Source organism: Eleutherodactylus coqui, chromosome 1 (assembly GCF_035609145.1).
Source record: "Eleutherodactylus coqui strain aEleCoq1 chromosome 1, aEleCoq1.hap1, whole genome shotgun sequence".
Lineage (NCBI taxonomy): Eukaryota > Metazoa > Chordata > Amphibia > Anura > Eleutherodactylidae > Eleutherodactylus > Eleutherodactylus coqui.
Genome location: NC_089837.1, coordinates 431,842,417 through 431,866,913, shown reverse-complemented (window position 1 = coordinate 431,866,913; position 24,497 = coordinate 431,842,417). Strand labels below are relative to the sequence as shown.

Here is a 24,497-nt window from a genome sequence, read left to right as displayed (position 1 = left end):
CCGACCTCGGTGTAGTGGCCGGCGCTTGTAACTGCAAGCACGGCTCTCATTGAAATCAATCCACGGTGTTAGGGAAATGTAATCATTCCATCAATATGCTGTGAGGTTCCAAATCAGAGGTGGTTATGGCGGCCGCTGTGAGAAAGCAGTGACACAGACTGGTCTATGTGCAAAGCAATCTACCTTTATTACATATGTCACAACTTATATAGTAATATGACGCAGGGCGGGCTTTATGCCTGATAAACTTGTTTTCACATAAACATACATTGTTGCTTAGAGACGTTATCTTAGATTGAACAGTAATTTGTGTTTTCACATTCCAATGATAAATCCAGCTAAACAGGATATGCAATTAGTAAATTTTGCTGAGTTGTACTGCAAGCAGTATGCCCAGAAAATCCTGTTTAGCTGTGTCAAGAAGTGGTAGACAAGACAGAATCATCTTCAGGCCAGAGACCTTCACATATACGAGACAAATTCATTTTCAGGCCTGAAACCTACATTCTTCAGTGCTTCTTGATTTCTGAAGAACCCATATCTAAAAAAGAAACATTGTTTTTTAAAGTTTGTCATAGGAGTGCCCTTGTTTGTGAAATGTCCATTTATTGTTTTTGTACATGTTAAATGTTTGTAGTTCCATTCACAGTTTTGCACTACACCAGTGACAGAACAGAGTATAGTACAAGTGTGTGGTTTCATAAAAGTAGGGTTATTTTTTATGGAACTTTCCAGCTTATTCAATGAATAGATTAGTGAAGATAGGGAAAGTATGATTATGTGTGTTTGTTATGTCTGAATGCTATTGTGAATACATTTAATTTGCATTCATTTACACGATATATATGTTTGGGTTTTGCTGTTGGGGAGAACTATCAGACTATGTTCTTGCTCCTCTGTGCTGGACACCCACAGTGATGTCTAGAAGAGACAGTCTCTCAGTTCAAGTTTTTGGCAGGAAAGGGATGTAAAGCCTCTAAGGAAAAACTCCAGTTGCTTGACCCAGTGTGATTTTCCTAAGACACTGTATAAGTCAGGGATCTAAATATCAGACACCTGAAAGGATACAGGTCCTACAGACAGTACCTTGCCCCATTAGTTCCAAGTAGCTTAGGGCTTTCTTAGGCCTTGTAGGTAATTGATAAGAGTAGATACTGAATGCATTAGTACTTTATAACTTCTTATCAGAAGGATATAATAATGGTCTACTAGAACTGACCAAGGAGTTGAAGTCAGCCATACAAAAAGCCCCATGCACTAACACTGCCAAACAACAAGCTACCTTTCATGTTTTTCTGCCATGAAACTCAATCGTTGCATGGACGCATGACACGCAGTGAATGGAGTCAATGAAAATCAATGGACTTTCATGCACACTGGCGTGTGGACACTGTGTATCAATATGCAAGAGAAATAAATTGCAGCATGCACTATTTCCCTGCGTTCCTACGAAGTGTGAGCTCTATACACCTCTATGGGCTGCATATGATATGCTGCCTATACACAATACATAGTATATGGGCAGCATTTACATACATATCCCCCTCTGACAGAAAAAGAAAAACACGCTGCAAATGTCCATGATTGTGTGATTTGCGGGCATGCAGGTCCCATATGCGGCCCATGGCTGCCAAATGTGTAAAACGTTGCTGTTAAAGTATCGAATGATAGGAAGTATGTCATGATGTACACCGCACTACATAAAGCCTCGAGGCATCATTCGCCATTACAATCGCCCGTAGAGTGCCACGTGATGTTACTGCTTCTTTTTACTACAAAGAATACTGCTTATCATAATGAGGATTACTTTATTCGGTTGCCGGCACGTACTGGCCACTTCTTGGAGAGAATATTCACAGTAGTGAACTAACTATAAAGGTGAGTTTCTTCACTTGCATGTTCTGTTACTCGATCCCAATGTAGCCTCCAGTAGCATCCTATATACTGTTACCTTACCTCCCCTTTGCAGTGAACAAACATGTCATAGTACCCCTCGAAATAGCAATCAAAATGTCTTGCAGGCGGCAGCGCCACGTGGCTCTATTAACCTCTTCAGTGGCAGGCCTGGAAATTTTCCAGGACTAGCTCCATTGCCCATAGTGATATAGTCTGGAAGATTTCTAGGCTATGTTTCACTTTGGGACTATGCAGGATACAATGCCATATACTGTGGCATTGTGTTCTGCCTGCACAGTCCCACAGAGAAACAGGGCAGGACTTTAAAAAAAGAAGCGGGAAGATATAACCGATCTGCCGGCAGCTTTTTGCTTCTTTTTTTGAACTCCTGCACTGTTTACACATTGCCACGGAGACCATCGGCTTGTCAGAAGCCGTCCAATGGTCCCTGTGGCAGAGAGAGCTGGTGATCGGCTGTCAGATGATAGCCGGGCACCAGCTCTTATAGCGAAGAATAGAGAAAACCTCAGATCTCTGCTGTTTAACCCTTTACATGCCACAGTCTGTGCGACCGCCGCATGTAAAGGGCTGTCACCATCGGACCCCCCGAAATCTGATCAGGGAGTCCTGATGGGTCTTCGTGGCACCCAGAGGCTTGAATATAGCCTCCAGGTCTGCCAGTGATCTCCACTATGTTAACCCTTTAAAATACATTTACACGTGTATTTGTGCGATGGGTGTTGTGTATTTGCAAGCGCAAAAAAACACGCAAGCATGCTCCAATGATTTTAATGGGCAATTAATTTAAATTAGTTTAATATGTGCTATATTCTTGCGCAATAAGCACAAAAATAGAACATAAGGAGCATGAATGGCCTTATAAGTCTCCTGAAACACCTTCTATGTGCTCTCCTTAAGGAGAAATTATACCCTAGGAGACTACATGTTATACACACTGCCATATAATGGACCATGTTATACAGCTTCTTAATATGACTACAAAGGGCCCACAATGAAGCTCTGTGTGCCCCTGATTTTATTACCGATCATATGGAGTCTGTGAGAAAAAAAGGTGACATTTTCCATCAGAAACCACATTATGGAGGTAATCTTAATTCTGTTGGAAAATACTGTACCTCACAGACACATCGTATGGCAACATACAAAATACCGACAGGTGCGCAATTTGCCCCATATGTTGTTATTTATTATCCTTAGGTAAATATTAGCTTACACTAGAAAGAATTTTATATACAGTATTACTGCTAGTTAGGTCTCATTTAAAAAATCTCCATGCCATAAATCTTTTGAATAGGGACAGTCTGAGATTTTAGGTTAATTATAATTTTCAGTTTATATAATTGTTATTGTAGAAAAATAAGTAGCAACAAATACTATTTGATTCTTCTGCAAATTACTATGGAAATTATGATAAATTAAATTCTTTATTTATTTGTGCTACAAAATTCATTTTCATACATGAATATCATAGACTGATTTTAATAAGACATAAGCAGGGTAATTAACAAATATAACCGGCAATATTATTGGATTCATCTATATATATTTGTATCCATGCTGTTAAAATGCTGGGCTCTAAATTAGTTGGATCATTTAGCATTTTCTTATTGCTTCCACAAAGGAATTCACAGAACGCACTGCAGATCTTTCACGAACAGGAATCTACATCCACTACTTGTTTTATTGTCCTGAGAGTTGCGTCTGACTGTCTGTATTACTTATTTTGCGAGAACTTGGGTTGATAAAATTATTTTTGTGCGGTTCTCACCAATGTATTTTACCCAATGGGACACATTACATATTTTTGCTACCATGAAGTAAATTTTAATATGTTGCTGTTACAAATGTAAACATTAGTATTTCTTCGCCTCCAGCTATTCTGCTGTGTGAAAATCCAGGAACTCTTTCAATACATGATTATAGATACTATCGAGTCGTATACACATGAGAAAACGGAGGAAGAGACTGAAGATGAACAAACAGCGGCTCACATTTCTGAAGGGATGAAAGCTCTATGTGAACTCAGAGAACAGTAAGTATTATATTTAGGACCTTGTACATAATCTAGAAAAAAATTGCTAATTAGACTCCTGATGTGTATATTTGTATCCTTAGAGAATTTCCAGAGACTCTGAGAATATTTTGTTGTTTATTTATTAGGTTGATTTGAAAAACAATGCAAATATGTATAGATGAGACATAATATCTTATAATGCAAAAGACTTAAAGGGAACCTGTCACCTACAAACAGCACCGGAAACTAAGTTGTGGTGCTGTTTTGGAAGTTAGGCCTCAGTCAGACGGGCTTTTTTTTCGCGCGATTTGCGGATCGCATGACGGATGCGCATCCGCAAATCGCGTGACCGGTGCGCGCAAGTCGCCCGCAAATCGCCCGAAAATCTGCTCCTAGCCGCGTTTCATTAGAAACGGGCCGGAGCTGTCCAGCGCATTGCATTCAATGGAGACGGCAATACAGCCGTTTCCATTGAAAGCAATGCGCTGCGGGCGAGCCCGGGATGAATTGTCGGGAAGGGCTTAAATATATAAGCCCTTCCCTGCAATTCATCCTAAAATGTGTAAAAATAAAAAATATATATGTACTCACCTTCTCCCGGCAGCCGGAGCTCCGCGCGGCCGTCCTGCAGTGGGTGTGAAGGGGTGTGAGTCAGACCTGCCCCCTGATTGGCTCAGCGCTGAGCCAATCAGAGGCATGTCTCACTCACACCCATTCATGAATTCATGAATGGATGTGAGTCAGACCTGCCCCTGATTGGCTCAGCGCTGAGAGGCAGCAGTCACTCACCCATTCATGAATTCATGAATGGGTGTGTGAGTGAAACTTGCCTCTGATTGGTCAGGGCTGTGACCAATCAGAGGCAGATCATTCAGCAGGCGGGGATTTTAAAGCCCCGCCGGCTGAATAGTGCCTAGAAGCAGTTCAGGAGAACTGACAGCGGCCGCGGCTGGACTCCGGCTGCAGCGGAAAGGTGAGTGTACAATTTTTTTTTATTTTAACACATTTTAGGATGAATTGCAGGGAAGGGCTTATATATTTAAGCCCTTCCCGACAATTCACCCCGCGCACGCCGGCAGCCCATTGCTTTCAATGGAGCGGCTGTATTGCCGGCTCCATTGAATTCAATGGGCAAACATCGTTCTTCTCTGTCACAGCTGTTACAGCTGTGGCAGAGAAGAATGATTTGTCTTCTATATGTTCTCAATGGGGTCGGCGCTGCTGCCGCCGGCCCCATTGAGCGCATATAGAGAAGAGAACAGGAATCGCAGATCGCAGATAGGTGCGATCTGCGATTTTTTTTGTTCTATAATTTATCGGACGAGCGCATAAAAAGCGCTCATGTGTCCGATACCATTGCAAAGCAATGGTTTTATAAAATCGCCGGACGCATGCGCAAATCGCGGCTAAAAACGCCCGTCTGACTAAGGCCTTAGAGAGAAGTCGGGGGATGTGTTTTTTATACTTGCCCACCCTCCTGAAGCCGCAGTGAAGTCCACGTGCAGCACGAAAATCTGACTCTTCTCAGATTGCTTTGCGCATACTCTCCCATAAACGTCTAGACATCTCCCATAGGGGTCTATCGAAGAACATATCCAGAGAAATGAGAAATAAATCAAATTTTTATGTAGCATGTGGACTTCACCAGCAGACAGTGCAGGATCAGGAGAGTGGGTGAGAACTGCCAGAAAAATGTCATCAAAAATTCCCATGATGATAAACTCCACCCAATGTTCCTAGGTAACAACCATCCTATATTATAACATCCAATGGAACATTCCAACATTTTTGTCTATTTAGTATTGGGTTTATATGGATTTTGACAAAAAAAAATCACTATGCCTCTAGATGACAATTTAGGCTTACAGATGTGCAGTAGGGCCCCACACACTTCTGAGGTCCACCACTGCTCAGACGTTTCATGGAGCTGCAATACAAGTGTGTACACAAACCTTTAAACTTTTTTGATACTAGAAGTGCATTAAATGATTAGAAACAACCTTCTCAACACTTGTTAAGATTAAATATTTATCTATAGCAGATGCTGAATGTTAGTAATAATTCAGTCTTTCTTACAGCATGTTAATTGTTCTCTAATGTAGATAGATCACCATTAAAAAGATGCAATAATTAAGTATTTATAATAATAGCAATAATAATAATATAGTCATGCACAATATAATAATATTGATGCTACTATGAAATAGCTGTATGCCACTGTGCATATTAGCCTATTAAAAAGAATATACACAATTCCTCAATAATATTATAATGAAGATTACACATTTCAGTATTTAATATATTAATAATACGAGTTTTTTAAATGTTTTGTCCAGGATACAGAAAATAGATACTAAGGAGTACATTACTTACCTAGCAAACCATCTGAGCACAAATGGATGTGAGTATGATATTGAATGTAGACTACATAAAAATACCACAAGTACCTCAAATTTTGTCAATTGATCTGACAATTATATAAAAATAGTTCTTATCCTTATTTTTAGGTTTATACATTGTTCTAACCTTTTGACTTTCTTAGCAGCATCCATACTTGCTATCCCTGGTCATTCTGTGTGTGCCAGGAGATCTGTTAAGGCCCATTTACACGCAACGATTAGCGCTCAAAATTTGTTCAAACGATGGCATATGAGCGATAATCGTTGCATGTAAATGCGGCCATCGTTCACTTTTTGAGCTTAAAATACATTGTTCAGCTGGAGAGAGATAACATAGACCGCATGCTGTGTTCTCAGCGGGTGCCGGTCATTACACTGTATTCTGCCATCAGCCTGTGCGAGAACAATGCAGTGGTGTGCAGAGCCCTGCTCACATGCTGGGCTCTGCAAACAGCTCCTGGAGGCCCTTTTACACGCAAATGAAGCTAATATAGTGTTAATGGATATAGTGTCAATTAATACTTTGTGCAAAATGATCACTAAAACTGTCAATCTTTCAACTGTTTGGAAGATTGTCTTTGCATGTAAACAGACCTTTAGGTGGCATAAAAAATACCATGCTCTAAGGAATTTTTATTTATCACAGCAAACCATAATTTTCTTTAAGAAACTCTGCAGTGAATACTCCAAGCAAGTGGGTTATATATACCGTATTTAAGCTACTTGATTAATTTTATTAATGCATAGATCATTTAAAAACTGGGTTAGGCCAGTGTCACATCTATATTTGAACCTCTGGTCAGAGGTTGTCACAGATCCTTCTTCTGTTCAAAAGCCAGGCAGCTGAGCAGAAACGGAACGGACCCCATTATACTCAATGGAGTTCGTTCAGCACTATTCAGTTCCGTCCTGAGATGAAGCCATTCGACTTGTGGATTCACCTTTTCTGCTTCCTGAATGGAGCAGGAAAACAGAACCCCGAGTGCAGATGTGAAACCACCCTTATGTGATTATATTGCTTCCTTTTGTCTACCACTACATTTTGTTCAGAAAGCATTCACTGTGACAAATATGCAGTAACAGGAGAAATTTGATATGAAATAGTTTTCCATAGCACTGTAATAAAAGCTATTCTGACAAACATGAGATCTGTTGAATCAGTCCACATAGCCATTATATTGCTGTTGGTAGAATCTGATGACAATTCAGTGTCTGTGGGGGGGGGGCTGTCACTCATAATTAGTTGAATTCTTTTAATATTCTCAATATGCAGTGCAAGTGGTTCTAGGTTCAATATACATGTTAGTTTGAGCATTGGGAGAGGTATCATCTCTCCTTACGGAGAGCACCTAGTAGGTGTGTGGAGACACCTAGGAGGTGAGTAAGGAGACTTTTATAAGGCCATGCATGCTCCTCTGGGTAATATATGCAAATAAGGAAGATGGAGCGATACCTCTTCAGCGCCACCTATTGAATAGTAGCTTTCCTTCAAATCATTGTCAGACACTTTAAACAAGTCTTTAAAACAATGATTGGAAATTGAAAACTAAGCCATTAAACCATACACAGACAGCTGTTTCAGGGTGTTTGCCCCTCATCAGTGTGCTGTAGGTTTGAGCATCAAATTGTTAGTTCAAAATATCTTTCAAGCTGACTAGCTTAATAATAATAATAATTTCCTTTAAGTTACAATATTAATTTATTCTGAAACAGCTATTGTAACTTGAAAATATTGTAACTAGGGAGCACAACTATGGAAAACAGTAATTGGTTCCAAAATCCTCAAAAAGATGAGAAAATGAAGATTGAAGAAAAATGGGTTCATATCCAGTATAGATGAAGCAAGTCCTTATGTATGAAAGTCAGAAAGTACTGCTGGAACTGGAAATCACTAACCATTTAGAGAACAAGATAGTGTTCAGAGTCCTGTACAGTCCACAGGCAACAACGAAAATTAAGCCTCTCTAACCTGGTATTCAAAAGGGCTGCTCACTCTTGCACATACAGAGAGTACTGTATATGTAGTACAAGTACAGATGTGTCCACCCATACTTTAAGTCTTACTTGGTTATGGACTGAAATTTTTCATGAAACCAATTCAATACAATATCACAATACGCTAGCAAAACCCTTGAATTCTTTTATTCACAACACAACCTTTGGGTGTCCAAAATAGACACATATAGGATAGAGATCTCCCGACAGAGTATTGTGAAACCATGTGGTTTTTAAAAGTTGGTTATCTCATGGTCCCTTGTTTATCCAGTCCAGAGGAAAGGTAAGAAAAGACACATCTGTAGTGAACAGTACAGTACATGTACTACATATAAAGAGCTTTCTAGGACTTGACATATAGTTAGAGAGCTGTATAATATATTTTAATGCAAAGTACATTTAGTCTGCCCTTATAGTTTATTTTTTTGCTTCTTTCATAAAATAGATCTATGCTTATTCCAGGCATGCTTAAATTAATTTGTTATTGATCTACTAACTACATCTGCTTGAAGTTTTTTTCAAACATCCACTGATCTATCTGTGAAATTCTATTCTCTGATATTGCTTCTGATCTTCCCCCAACTAATCTCAGATTGTGCTCCCTTGTTCTAGTGTCTAGCTTCTTAATAAAAACACTTCCCTCCTGAACCATATTTATACCTTTAACATATTTAAAGGTTTTGATCACATCCTTCCTTTTTTCCTCCATGCTATACAAATTAAATTTTATAAGCCTATCTGATAAGTTTTGTTCTTGAGACCTTCCACCATTTTGTAGCCCATCTTTGAACTTGTTCTATTTTATCAATGTGTTTCTGCATAAGATGTCTCCAGAACTGAACACAGTATTCCAGATGTGCTCTCACCACAGCTCTATATACAGCAGGATCACAATCCCCCTCTTTCTACTGGTAATACCTCTAGCTCTGCAGCTGAGCATCCTACTTGCTTTCTTTGCTACCTGATAATTCTATCAACTGATTCTAAAGCTATCAGAAATCAGAACCCCTACATCCTTCTTTTCTGAAGTCATGGATAACACAGAACAGCCAATATAGAACATGTAATACAGATAAAGCGCAGTACAGTACATGTAGTACAGGTAGACAGCAGTTAAGTACAGTATGTGTAGTTAAAGGGGTTGTCCAAGTTATTACATTTTTATATAAATAATTATGTTTCCCATGTGTTATAACAGAGTCTACATTCACCTCTGTCTGCTCAACAACTCCTGTGCCACAGCCAATGGTCTCCCCCGTGACATACTGTTTACAGGCTGCAGGCAGCATGCGTACGGGAAGTCACAGGCTGCTGCAGCCAATCACAGAGTGCGGTACTTGATCACTGACTGCAACCTGGAAAGAATAAGTCACAAGGGAGACCGTCGGCTGCATCACAGGAGTAGCGAGGGACCCAGGAGAAGCGAGTATAGGCACTGTTGTTTCTACACGTGGAGCATATTTATGTGAAAATTAAATAACTCAGACAACCACTTTTAAGGTATTGAGAAGTACAATATATGTAGTGTAGCCAGACAGCAGTAGGGTGCTTGTAATACAGTACATTGTAGCACTGCACAAAGCTGCTGTGAAAGAACTAACTAGTGCATGTAATACAGCTGATTGGACACAATTGCCTGTGCACTGTGCCCAATCATACATACATTTTCAGTGAAATATTCACACTGATTCAGTGGATCTTTAGGAAATCCCATGCTCCGTACATTGGCATTGGCTGTGGCATTTTCATTTCAATGTGATTTTATCATACAAGAGCCCAGGAAAGACTGGAAGTTGAAAATATTGTAACTTAAGGCAACTGAAAGCTCAGGAGCATCAGTGCAATGTTCATTTTAGAGTATAAATACTTTCCTCTCTACCCAATGCTGTGTCAAACTAGAGGATTCATGTCTGAAAATGAAATGTCATAAAATTCATATATTTTATTATTTTTTATTTTAGCTCTGTTTTTGATGGAAAAAATATCTTTTACTCTGGCATCAGCTAATCACACCATTGCAAACTATGCACAATCACGTGATGTAGTTTCCGATAAAGCACACAATATTGATGACTATTTTATCCCAATTATGGACAATGAATTAATACAAGTAAGTAAAATTTTTAAAACTGTCTTGACATCAGCTGTTAGGGTGCTTTCACACTATGTGTGTAGTGTTCATTGGAGGTATATGTCAAGTGGATTTCCCAACATATACCTCTGACAGCTAAGCTCCAATCAGGGATGTAGTCTACCCTCAAAAAATGACAGTGCAGCTAACAGCATAGGTAGGACTAGAAGTGGATTTGTGGGTTAGCAGTGTGCGCAGAACAGACTTATGAGACAGAGTTAGCTATTTAGTGTTATAATTAACAGGGTGCCCATGAAAATAAAAACACTGTAGTTATGCAAATAGAAACTGTGGTAAAGTACTACTGTGTTTTCCTGAAAATAAGACACTGTCTTATATTACTTTTTGCCTCAAAAGAGAAACAGTCTCTTATTTTCGGGAGGTGTCTAATAATACTAACCTACTGCCGGCATTCCGGTCCTCATGATGGCCTCCATCGTTACTGCAGGCTGCCGCATCCTCCTTCAAGCAAACAGATCAGTTCTTCCTGGAACTGGGGCTTGAATACCCCGCCTCCAGGAAGTTAATGCTCTATTTGGTTAATCGAGCACTGCGTCAGCCAGTGATAGCTGGCACTCAATTAACCAATCACAGCCATTTAATGATGTCAATGAAAAAATCGGGGTAGGTCTTATTATCGGGGAAACATGGTACATAATACCATGCAGTAACCATATAGTGATTGATTCCAGTTATACACAGGCTTTTTGCAGACAGTATATATTATTACAATTAGAGATGAGCGAGCACGCTCAGTTAGGGCAGTTACTCGAGCAGATTCGGGGCGGCGGGGGTAATGGGGGGAGAGTGAGAGAGATCTTCCTCTCTCTCCCCCCGGCGCCCTGCCGCTCATCCCCCGAATCTGCTCGGACCAGTATGCAGTTACTCCAGCGATGCTCCCTCCAGTAACTGCCTTAACCGAGTGTGCTCGCTCATCTATAATTACAATACAGTTAAATCCAGTGACTACATGTGAAGTCTTTTCTGATTGTAGACATTATCTTTCCTTTTTCTGCTTCATTCAGCCCAGGCTGCTATGACACCTTCTGATGACTACAGAGTTTACTGCCAAGATATCTTTCGCCCCTCACTTCTGCAGCTATTTTCAGCATTTATAGCAACGCAAACAAATTCAGTGTCCAAAAACATATATCTAGACTGCAAGTCCCATCAGAGTAACTCGAAACACCACCAAGGTTTCACTCACCAGATCTCTGGCAGCAGCCCAAACAGAACATAGATCAAAACTGTAATCCAACAAAAAAGAAAGTTCCAGTGTTCACCAGATATGCCAAATGTCTTTCCTTATTAGAAGCACAGGTCTCATGATATGGAAGATCATGGCTGAGACTGCTTCCCATAACCTTCGGGTCCTTACAGGCTGTTCCAAATGGTTCCCTTAATATGACCCCCTCTCTCTCACACAGACTGCTCTCTATCACCCCTTTTCTCTCACAGATTGTTTCCATACGCCCTGTCCCTTGCAGATTGCTCCCATACGCCCTGTCCCTTGCAGATTGCTCATCATGCCTATTCTCTCTCGCAGTTTCTTATACCCCCTCTTACACAAACTGTTCCTCATGGCTTTCTATCTCATAGACCACTCCCCATCGCCCTCTTCCCCCTTTCAGACTGTTCCTCATTCCCCTCTAATCTTTAACAGACCGCTTCCCATGACCCCCTCTGCTCATTATCTTCTTCTACCATTTGCTCTCCAATACTTTTACTTTTATAGTTCTGCATTAGGTGGAAGCCCCTCGCCTTCCGTCTGCTCATGTAACCTGCATAGAGCAGCCCAATAATGCTTCCCAAAAGCCTCCTTTGTCATGTGACTATCATGTCATCAATGCTCCTGCTCTTATGGTGGTTGTTCTGCTGTTGCGTTTGCAAAATTGAGGCAATACAACTACAATTTTTCTAGAAAAACACATCCATGGTGCAGGGAGCCTGTCTTCATAGCACCCTGTCACATTACTCCTAGCTTAAACAACTATACCATGTGGTATACATTTTTAAGTGCATACCTCAAGTAGTCTCCACTATTCCATAAGGACCATAAGCAGAAAAAAGTATACCGATATATACCAGCCTGATAGAGACTAAAAGGGCACTCTTTTGACCTCCATCGGGTGACTAAGTATCTATGGACTTATTTGTTTCAATGGTACTTATTAAAGTTTTCAATTTCAGAACACAATACAACCAGTTAAGCAATCCACTTTCATAGACTGAGAAGGTCAGGATAATATCGTCCGCTTATGATATTAACTAGAGATGAGCGAACGTGTTCTTAACGAACACTTACGCACCCAGACACCGGCTTATCCGAGGACTTCAGTGTCCGCGCGTAAGTATTCGGCCGGCGCCGGGCGGCGGGGGGAGGTGCGGCGGCGCGGGCGGCAGCAGCGGGGAACAGGGGGGAGCCCTCTCTCTCTCCCTCTCCCCCCCACTCCCCGCCGCACCCCCCCGCGCTGCCACGGCGACCCCCGAACTTTTTTCGCCCGAGCACGGAATTGCTCGCAAAGTTCGGTGCTCGGGTGAAAAGGGGCGGAGCCGAACACGTTCGCTCATCTCTAATATTAACCCTTTCCAATCCAATTTGTATCCTGGTTTTCCTAGGGGGCTTACTCTTTTTCTGCTGTTATACAATGGCGCTATATGCTGGCTAAAGCCAGTACTGCATGAGGTGACAGGCTGGACAGGCTGCGACAGCAGAGAGGCTGGCAATATACAGTAAGAGAACTCCGACGGACATCTTCCAACATCGGAGCTGTACAGCCTTAAATCATAATGTCTTTAGACGGCAAACAGTGGATTGGAAAGGGTTAAAAGTGCGTGGTCTCCAATCTGAACTTCTTGAATTGAAGGGTTTTCTCTAATAGTCTGGGCCGAGGGTTCTAGAGATAAGATAAATATCAGTGGAGACAGTGGACATCCCTGTCTAGTGCCCTTCATGATGCTGAATTCTCCTGACAGGGTCCTATTTGTAAAAACTCAGGCCGAGGGCTTTGAATATAAACCAGATATACCTTGAAAGAAGAGCCCTCCAAAGCCCATTGTCTCCAGGGCTGCAAATTCATATGACCAATTTATGCAGTTAAACGCCTTTTCGGCATCTAAAGATAGCAGGACTGCAGGCATTTTCCAAGATTCGATAAAATGTGTGATGTGTAAAATCCTTCTAGCATTATCTGGAGCCTGTCAGCCTTTCACAAATCCCACTTGATTTTCTTTAATTAGTGATGGCAGTAAAGGTGCCAGGCTAGAGGATAACATTTTTGCATAAATTTTAATATTAGTGTTTAGTAATGAAATACGCCAAACATTTTGGGGGAATATCTGGATTTTTTCCCAGAGCTTGCTGTGGCCTTCTGTGGCCACTAACTGGAAGGCTCTGCAAATATATGGGGATAAGATCTCCCAAACGGTTTTGCAATAAGCATTTGTAAGTCCATCTGGGCTTTGTGATTTACCAGCTGGTAGGGAATTCATATGATCAAGCACTTTTGCTACTGTAATCGAAGAGTCAAGAGTTCCTCTCCGGGTCTTAGAGAGGGTGGTAGATGGATATTCTGTAAAAACCTTTGGACATGCTATGCTGCACGCGGGAACGCAAGAGAATCTTCTTCAAATTATATAAGGCCAAGTAATAGTCCCTAAAGCTATTTGCTATATCTGTAGGATTCATTAGTTTCCCTTTATTATTCTGATGCATCAGATATGGAATCCAAAATTTAAGGTGTTGAGCTTTAAGGGGAGAGGCCAACAATTTCCCATCTGTATTGCTTTGCGAATAATATTGGCTTTAACTCTTTTTAATTGCCATTCATAGTTCTGGAGCAAAATGCTTCGGAGTTCCTGCCTGTTGTGGTGTTTGTGTTTGCTTATTTTGCATTTCAAAGGTTTTAATTTAATTTAAAAGTTTTGCTCTTCCTTTTTTCACATATCGCTTTCTGAGACAGCAATAGAAAATCTATCAGTTATATACATGTTGATATGCGAGTAGCTGTTGTGAACATATAAATAGCAGGAATATTCCTTCTTGGAGCTATGCATTGCTCGCCATACATCAAATAGTTCCACCATATATCACCCAGACTGAGCATGTCTATATGAGTTAAGGCCCTTTTACATGGGACGACAGTCTGGTAAACGACTTCAGGAGCACAGACCTGTTCAAGCAGTAGTGGCCCAGTACAATGGGGCCCCTCCTAAAAAGTGTGTATGCTCGACATAATATTGTCAGTGTCTTTTGTGCTGTGTGAGTAAAGTGTATTGCCTACTTTGCAGCACTGAATGGGTTAAGTGTCTGGTGTATGGGTAATGTATCTTCTGTCTGTCACGTAACCGTGTATTTTTTATTGGTATGAGAGGAGTTGTGAGGGGCTTGTTGGTTTTTGGTCCATCCGTGAGCGAGAGACGGCCAAGACGGCTGTCTGTGGGTACCATCAACCCACAGATACAGAATGGAGGAGGCTGAGAGGATGGCCTATCACTTGTGAGAGCAGATGATGTTTTCCGGAGAATACAGCATAAAATAACCAGTGAGTGTGGATCGGTAGAGAAAGAGAGAGTATTGAGGAAGAGTGGAACCAGGCTAGGACCTGCAGATAACTTAGACTGTGGTTTCTCCTGCATCCCCGTGAAGTCTCCCTGCCACATCACTTGGTAAAGCTGCTGTTAAATTGTACTCTGTTGGAAGTTCAGTTAAACGACCAGTCGTCCGTCTGTTTCCAGAGGCTGTGTCTTAACCAGTACCCGTCTGTGTGTGTGTGAATTTACTTTGACAACTGGGAATTCCCCCACGGAGGCTGCACGAGAGAGGGTCTACTCCACCATCCCGTAATCCTCCCTCCGCTGCAGAAGAAACAATGGCATCACGAGTGACAAATCGAACGAAGGTAATCCAGCATTGGGTTCTCCGCTTTATCCACCTGCCCTTGGATGTGCCAAAGTTACCCTACGGGTAGGAGACGGTGGAGCCAGTGGGGCAAGGCTCAAATTCGACCCCGCCATCTCCTAGGCTGTGCCTGCTCCTTGGATGCCGCAGGGTACTGCAGTAGTGTTTAGTAGCACAACCATTAAACCAAAATAAATGGGGAAGCTAGAAGAGTGTATACTCATCACCCGGACTGTGACACCAAAGAATCCACAAATACTCATCAAAGCAGGCGTTTTATAAGCAGCACATGCAGGAATCTTCTTTAGTATATAATCACATCCTCAGATGCATCTTTATTCAGTCCACTAAAAACAAACTTTTGACCATATTGTATTGTCTTTGTCAAGCTCAATTGCACACTACATGGGCAAACACTGCATAGCATTATGTAACCAATGAGAAATAGACAGAAATCACCCCCCCCCCCCCCCACATACCGTGTACATAATAGGCCATTCAGGAGTGGTCTCAGGTGTGCGAATCGCAATGCCCCTAATGTCCATGTGGACTCTATTATTTACAACTCTTATTGACTTTGGTATCATCTATCATTCGTCCTGTGTATCCACTGCCCATGTGCTGGCATTTCATGAAACATTGTGTGTTTTTGCCTGATCACGCACATGAACTTCACTCAGGGTGACTATTTCCCAATCACGTGTAAGTGTGTAATGCCCGTCAATACCATCCCACCGGTGCATACGTGTGGAGTTCAGTCACCATGGAGACCCAAGCTCAATGTCTCAAAACATCACAATCATTCGGTGTCTATGTGTCAGGTACTGCCTTCATGTAGGCAGATCATGCATATAGTAGCTCCAATAGTTATTTTCCTCAAGGTTCCTATGTAGCATAACCAACTCTGTTAACCAAGGGGCTATTCTCATATACCTGGCTTGTTAATAACCATGCAATCCTATGAGCCAAGGTCGGCAGATAACCAGGATTGCCCTATCTAAAGGATCCAGAGCCCTTGGCTGAGGTAATGCCTAACTATTATACGGAGGCATAAACCAAGGTACCACCAATCTTACACGTCAGTATCAAATTTGCCTAATTCACCAAAGATCAAGAGAACATGCACAGCATATCAAATTCCAGCAGTAGAGACTGGGAGTGCATGAGTATCAGTCGGAAAACTACCAAGATCAATATTGATATCAGTCAAAATATGCTGTATCCGTCATCTTCAAACATTCTTATCTTTCTAAATTGTTACTCTGGGCAAGATTCCACACCTATAGACCATCCTCCTTTTGAGCTATACATAAAACAACAACAATAAAACAAAAGATTATTATTACCAAAGAGTAAAATCAGCATTATGAAAACTTGCTTATTAACTTGTTTGATACCCTATGTAGCAAAAGAGGACATCAGACAGAGATCCAAATCAGAGATAAGGCACTGGGTTATACTCCAAATTAAGCCCCTTGGGGTACATAGTATCAAGCTCGAAAATCCACTTTAACTCCAGCAATTTCAGTTCTCTCTCTCTCTCTGCCTTCACCCCTAATATCGACTGGTACATGACTCACGGTATGGCCCATTTCGACAAAGTGTTTGGCAACCGGAACATCAACTTTTTTGGTCCTTATCGTGCTTTTATGTTTGGTTATTCTAGTTTTTACCTCTGTGATAGTCTCGCCAACATATAACAGTCCACATGGGCAACAAATCATGTAGACCACGTATGTTGACTGACAAGTAAATCTCTGTTTGATACGATACACTTTTCCAGATCTAGGATGTGTGAATCTATTGCCTTTAAGTAAATTATGGCAACAGGCACATTCCATACAAAAGGTAACAACCTTCTTTAACCGGGATGAATATCTACTGTCCAACACCCTCTTTGGATCTTCTGGATGTGAAAACCACCCTGTCCTTTAGATTGTATACTCTGCTGTACACCATTAGCAGGGGTTACCTAAATTCTACAATTTCTGGATGACACTGAGTTAAGATGGGCCAATGTTTTCTAACAATTTGCAAAACCTTACCGCTGACAGGCCAATAGGTGGTCACAAAAGGGAGATGAACATTCACCTTCCTCTGTGATTTAGTAATCAGAAGAAGTTTACGTCTACTAGACTGAGCCTTCAAACTGAGGTTCTCTATCAAGGTTTTAGGATAGCCTCTCTCCAGGAATTTCCTTCTCATTTTAATTAACCAAGTGTCCACGAACTCTTCATCAACTATTCTCCTCACTCTAAGCAGCTGGCTCCATGGGAGCAACTTAACTATAATGGGGTCCGCCTCCTTTCCGCCCAACTGTCCGGCTTTTGTACAGAAGAAAAAGGCTGCACACAGGAAGTTCCCATGCAGATGTGAAACCACCCTAATCTATTTCATCCTCCTTTTCTATTTTTGAGTATCTCCTATCATTAGCTAGTACTTATTTGACCACTATATTTATCACTTTTCATAGCCAAGAACTGGTCATTTCAGTTTGCCAAACGAATATTTAGTGGCAAATCTCATTGTATAGTGCTCTATCAGTAACGTGAAGGACATATATATATACATCCTAGCTGCACGGTGCATATACAATTAGGACGTATATATAGATATTGTGGATGCTAAAGAGTTAAACTTCATTTACATAAAACCAGACAATCCCTTCAAATTGGTTATCTTATGATAGGAGTCCCCACATTATGAACACTGAGACAGCACTCTCACAGTGTTCAGTGGTGAGGGGTCTGTAGCGGGCACGGAAGAATCCCCTGCCACAGCTGTCAGAGCTGTGGCAGAGGACCTCAATGTTATTCCATTGCTTTCAATTCGGCCTGCACTGCTGCCGCCCCATTGAAAGCAATGGGATGAAGGCAACCCCTGCAGCAATCATCTTCGGGGGGTGGCTTGAGTTATAAGCCCTACCCCAAAAATCATCCCTTGCTGTTGAAAAAAAAATAAATAAAAAATTTAACTCAGCACTGTCTGGCTCTTCTCCCTATCCCCGGCAGTCGTCATCTGTATTCTGGTGGCCACGGTCCAGAAAGCGCTGCCTCTGATTGGCTGAGCACTGTGATCAATCAGAGACAGCGCTCAGCTGTCATTCAGTGGTCAAGCGCTGTCTCTGATTAGTCACAGCTCCCAGCCAATCAGAGGCAGCACTTTCTGGAGGCAGGGATTTTTCAATCCCCAGCCACCACAATACTGATGAAGACTGATGGGGGCGGTGAGAAGAGCCAGACCGCTCTTCTAGGTCAATTAAATGTTTTGGGTGTTTTTTAACAGCTAGGGAACATTTACAGGGTAGGGCTTATATTTCAAGCCACCCCCCAAAAATCATTGCTGCAGCGGTTGCCTTCATCCCATTGCTTTCAATGGGGTGGCAGCAGCGCTGCCCCATTAAAAGCAATGGGATAGCATTGCGATACTCAGCCAAAACCATGACAGTTGTGGAAGGGGATTCTTTCATTCCTGGTGGGGAACCCCATCATCACTGTCCACTGTGACAGTGCTGTCACAGTGTTCAATGATAAGGGGATCTTTGTGGCACAGAGCTTCGGTCACCCGCATTTTGCACATCCGTGGAACACAGTTTTTGCGCACACAGGCTCGCAAAAAAATGCTCGTCTAACCGAGCCCTAAGACGTAAACATGTAAAGTGACCCGTATAAATATGAATTCACTGAGCCTAGTATTGGGTGCCAAATGTATATATCGCTTATATCATAAATAGCAGAAAATAGATCCAAGTCAATTGGCACAGAAGTAAATTTTTGGCCCGTCTTGGTGCTACTTAAATTATATTAAAAATATACAAAAAATGTGTGTAAAAACTTTACACATTATCATTCTAACTTAACTTCACACCAGTTTCTAGTTACTGAGAAACTACAGTTTCTAGTTCAAATAAGGCCTGGTGTGACCAGTGACTGCTGTAGACTATTGATATAGGTTTGAAGAAATGTCTTTCCCAGCATTCTGTCTTCTGAAAAGAATCTTCATGGGTTTAGACCTGTGGAGCTCTCTACACAATGTCATAAAAAGTGTCTCTATGAGCTATAGAAGGTTGTTTCAAATGCCACACTCCACACTTAGATATGAAAGATGTACTAGTTGTTTTGGGGGCTGTGCTTCTTTTCTCGCTTTCCTGATTTGATGATATTTCATATAGCCCCCTGTGTCAGTATCACTGTAGATTGAGACAATAAAAAAGATTTCTGTACTATGGGCAGAGGAATATTTTAACTGAGTACATAAAATATGAATTCTTCTGCTTGTTCACAACCTTCATACTTAAAGTAAATCAAACAGATTGGGTCACAGTGACACATTTTATATGTCCCCGAGGTCAGGAGGCAGTAAATAACAGACTAAGACTAGTTCATTCCCTTTAGACCAGAGTTTTTCATTTTTAATGTGTGGCTCACACTGAGCTTCTGAAAATAAAATGCTTTGGTAATAATATTTTTAGTACTATTTCCTTCTCTGCTGCTCTGAAGAATGAATGCATAGTATATTCACTTTATTTTATGAGCGTTCCTTAATCCTTTTCTCCTAGAGGGCTTTCCAGGAGCTCCTGCAGTATATAAAATATTTAACACTGAAGATTATTATAAAGCGTTCCTGTGCACTGGTTACAATGGGAGTCTTCGGTATTTATTAGAGAGATAAGAAGCCAGAACTACATGACTTGTCATGCAATAATGTTGCATCGCAATGTTATATCCCATTGTTGTACATAGCCTTGTGCCAATGCATTGTGTCTGGTTGTGCTACCAGTAATGATATTACATTTAAAAGCGAATTATCAAACACACTGATAATATTTCACACACAAACACACTCAAAGCTGAAAATAAAAGAGAAAACCACATAGCAAAGATCAAATTGGACCCCTCATTATTATAGGTTTTGCCAAGCAGGACAGATGTGCATGGTGTTACTTTCCCACTCTATGCTCATTCCATGGGAACTAGCACAATTTACCACTTCTTTATTTACTAACAATCCCTTTTTCTGTAGTAGGAACCTTGCACAAGTTAAAAAGTGATAAGTCAAACCATGGTGGTAACAAGAGATGAGCGAGCACGCTCGGATAAAGCAGTTACTCGAGCGAGCATCGTTCTTCTTGAGTAACTGCTTACTGGTCCAAGGAGGCTCGGGGGGGGGGGGGGGCGGCGGGGTGCAGCGGGGGGGAAGGGAGAGAGAGAGAGATCTCTTCCCCCCCCCCCCCCCCCGAGCCTGCTTGGACCAGTAAGCAGTTACTCGAGAAGAGCGATGCTCACTCGAGTAACTGCTTTTTCCGAGCATGCTCGCTCATCTCTAGTGGTAACCCTTCTTAAGGACCACGTAGCAGTCTCATAAGCGGTCTGTATGGTAAATATACACTTGCACACGCTGTAATGCATGGCTACTCTTACCATCTTGTCTTTAAATTTCTTCAATGGACAACCACTATCTCCTTTCTATATGCTCCTATTTGCCTTGGTTGAGAGATACTGGAAAGTATGGCAACTTCCCTTGAGCACTTTGCACAACCATGTATTTGTACAACCCCCATATAATACATTTTCCTTGCTGTACCCACTCACAGCTTCCCCTTAATTGTCAGCTCATTGCCGAGGGTATTAGCAACTAGACTCGCAGTGATGAGCTGACCACAGGGGTAGGTTGCCTCTGAAAAGAAGTGTCCTGCTGGGATCACCTCTTCAAACCAGGAATTTCATGTCATGGCTCTTAAAGTAGCATGGTTAGTTTCTTCTGTCAGTCCGCCTGTCCACGGACGGATATTTGTTGCAGATTCCGCAGCAAATAGCGCCCATAGCATGCTATAGAAAATTGACTCTTAGGCCTCCTTCCCACGAACGGATTTCCGCCGCATAATTCACGGCGAAAATCCGCTGCGTTGCCCGCAGCTATTAGGTTCTATTGAACCTAATAGCACAATGCTCACGATGCGTAATTCCACCGCGGAATTACGCACCGCGATTTCTCCCGTCCTCACCCGCAGCATGCTCTATTTTCTGCGGGTGAGGACGGGCTGTACGCACTGACGGCTTCCATTGCAGTCAATGGAAGCCGTCCGTTCACGCTATCTCCCGCTGTAACCAGCGGGAGATAGCGTGAAAAAACGCTTTCCCGCCCACCGCCGCGCGTCATATGACGCAATATGACGCGGCCGGCCGCGTCACGTGACACGGCCGGCCGTGCACGTGACACGGCTGGTGACGCGGCGGCGGTGGGCGGTGACGGGCGGTGACGCGGCGGCGGTGGGCGGGGAAGCGATTTCACGCTATCTCCCGCAGGTAAGTATAGGGGCTCTGGGGGTCGCCGTGACGGGCTTCACAGCGTAATATTACGCGGCGGACCCCGTCACGCTCGTGGGAAGGAGGCCTTACTGTACACTTGCGGAAACCTATTGCAGTTTCTGCAAGTGGAGGAAAAATCACAGCATGCTCCATTTTTGTGTAGATTCCACACTGATAGCTTCCATTGAAGTCAATGGAAGCCATCCAATCCGAGACCCTTCCGCAATCACATTGTGGAAAGGTCGCCGATTCTGTGTCATCGCTAGGCAATGACGCGGGAAAAGCAGGAGTTTTTAAAAAATCTGTACCGCGCATGTCTGACAGCTCGCCATGCGGACCATCTACAGTATAGATGAAAAATGAAAGTTACAGGTATGCACGGACGCTGCTGCTCTCAGGGCTGGATTCCTCTGAGGAATTCCGCATGCGGAATCCAGCTCTGCAGTGTGCAGGAGGCCTTAAGTGGCTTAGGAATACCATTAGGAAAAAAAGTATAAAACTAAGGCTAGAATTGAAGTTGTTGAAATCATCATATGAAAGAACGCTCTACCTCAGCGTACATGACTAAAACTAATCCATACTCAGAGGCATTCTAATGATCAAACCTCCATTTCTCAAAGTTGTATAACCTATCCTATCAAAAGACATCGGGGGAGATTTATCAAAACTAATGCAAAACAAATATAGATAATTCCAACCAATCAGGGTAGTGCTTTTATTTTAAACAACCCCAGAAAAATTTGAGTTTCTACTTTTTGTTTGTTCGAGGTTTGATAAATTTCCTCCATTATAGAGGGAACAAACCTTTGACTAGATTAGTTTATGAAAGTGTTCAGATAATTTGTAAAATTTCAGTGTTCTGCATTTGCCCTTTTACTCCATAAACCATGTCATTTTAATCATATGTAATTGGTTTCTGAATTGCTTTGAAATCTTCTAGTGTAAAGTACTGTAAAAGTGCAACATTATTATTAATAATACAATTAATGCTACGGCTCCTTTTTTATAGGTTTGACCTTTCTGTTAATGTATTCAATAGGAAATTATCTTCCTCTAGCAACATTGTATTGGAACAGGCATTCTTAAACTTAGATTTACTTTGAATAAAAAAAATAGATTACATATTTAACCGAGCTACGGCGTTCATATTAATAGCTGGAGCACTTAGATCTCCCAGCACTTTCAGATATAATTAATACATTCATTTAATTTTAATCGCTTAATTGTAAAGAGATATCACAGCAGAAGATTAAAAGTGTAGTTGACCTTGCAAAGATTTGATACTTTAACCTCCATGGATTTTGGCAATAAAACCTCTTAAAAACACAGGCGTGACATATTTCCCTGTGGTCTCTTATCTAAGTTAACAATATCGTAATATGACCTTCAAATAGCAGTTCAAGGATTCACGCACCTTTAGAATATATGTTATAGTTGGCAATAGCTATTAAATTTGCATTTGGCAGAAATTAAAAAAATAGAAGTTTAACAATATTTATTATATTTACCTTTAGAAATCATATAAATGATGGGTTTCACTTAGCAGTGCCATAATAAGATAAATCAAATCCGTATAAGTTCCTGTCATTGCCATCTCATGCAGGTGAACACAGTGACCAAGTTGACCTGCAGTATTTCCAATATGCACAACAAAATGGGTATGAATTAGTAAGCTAAATTATAATACAGCTGTTCATGACAGTGATTTAAGCACACTTGGCTGTCCTAGTACCTAAGGGAAGGAAGACTAAAAGGAGGTTGGCTTTATCCTACTCACTGAGGGGTGATATGAATCCGTACATGGCTCCCCTTCTTCCACATACCACAATGTTAAAGTGCAACTTTAAATGTTATTACCATCCTTTATATAGAACTAACATTCTACAGAGCTGAACAATGAAGGCAACAGATTAAATAAATAAATAAACAAACAAACAAAAACAAACAACTCAAGTTGGCCCTGATCTCCTATAGATGAATTTGTACAGGGCTTGACCTCCCTCGAAGAAGAAATTATTATTGCATGATTGCCTTCTACATTTAAAAATTATTGTACCACCTTAATTTTGCTCAATTGCAGCTGATAACTCAACAACCACTGGCGTAACTATAGGGGATGCGGTTGCACCCGGGCCCAGGAGCCTTAAGAAGCCCATAAGGCCTCTCTTCTCCATATAGGAAACCCAGTACAATAAATAAAGCATTATAGTTGGGGGCCCTCTAACAGGTTTTGCATTGGGGCCCAGGAGCTTCAAGTTACACCTCTGTCTACAACCCAATGCCACCATCTACAAGGGTGAACAAGAGTCAGGCTCAACTTCTTGCATTTGATGGCTGAGGAGGTTTGTAAAGGCCTCATTTTTGCTGCTTTCCTCCTGTATAGAATTCCCTAGATTGAAGACATTCCGGTAACACTGCATGCCTTTGTCAAAAGAAGAAAACATATGGACAGTTTAGGTTATACCATATTTCTGCTTCTTAAAAAATAAAAACTTACTATTTTTGGAGAAACGGCAATTTTCCAGGCCACATCTATTCGTTCATGAAGACTGTGAAATGTTACTGTTCTAGAGGTTCTATCCTCATGTAACGTGTATAACTTTTTCTATAAAGGATAGGACATAACATTTGTGCACATATGCTTATTTACTGATTATTTCACTAGTAGCATAGTACAAAAAAATACATGTAGTACACATACGTCTATAAACAAAATGCTTGATGAATAACGGTAAGGATTTGTCCAAACGTGTGCGGTATTTCCCAAAGACTTGAAGTGAGCTTTGTTTCTCAATAAGCTCAATTCTCATCTAGATATCCGTCCAACACAACA

The 24,497-nt window shown here is 41.5% G+C and overlaps 1 protein-coding gene across 1 annotated transcript in view; it reads left to right on the top strand.

The window, feature by feature from the left end:
- Positions 1 to 24,497, top strand: part of ERICH6B (glutamate rich 6B) — a 209,361-nt gene that overhangs the window by 138,046 nt on the left and 46,818 nt on the right. Inside the window, exons 9-11 of the mRNA XM_066582023.1 lie at positions 3,792 to 3,949; positions 6,268 to 6,332; positions 10,287 to 10,435. Of these exons, the coding sequence (XP_066438120.1) occupies positions 3,792 to 3,949; positions 6,268 to 6,332; positions 10,287 to 10,435 (372 nt within the window). The remainder of the gene's footprint in view (positions 1 to 3,791; positions 3,950 to 6,267; positions 6,333 to 10,286; positions 10,436 to 24,497) is intronic.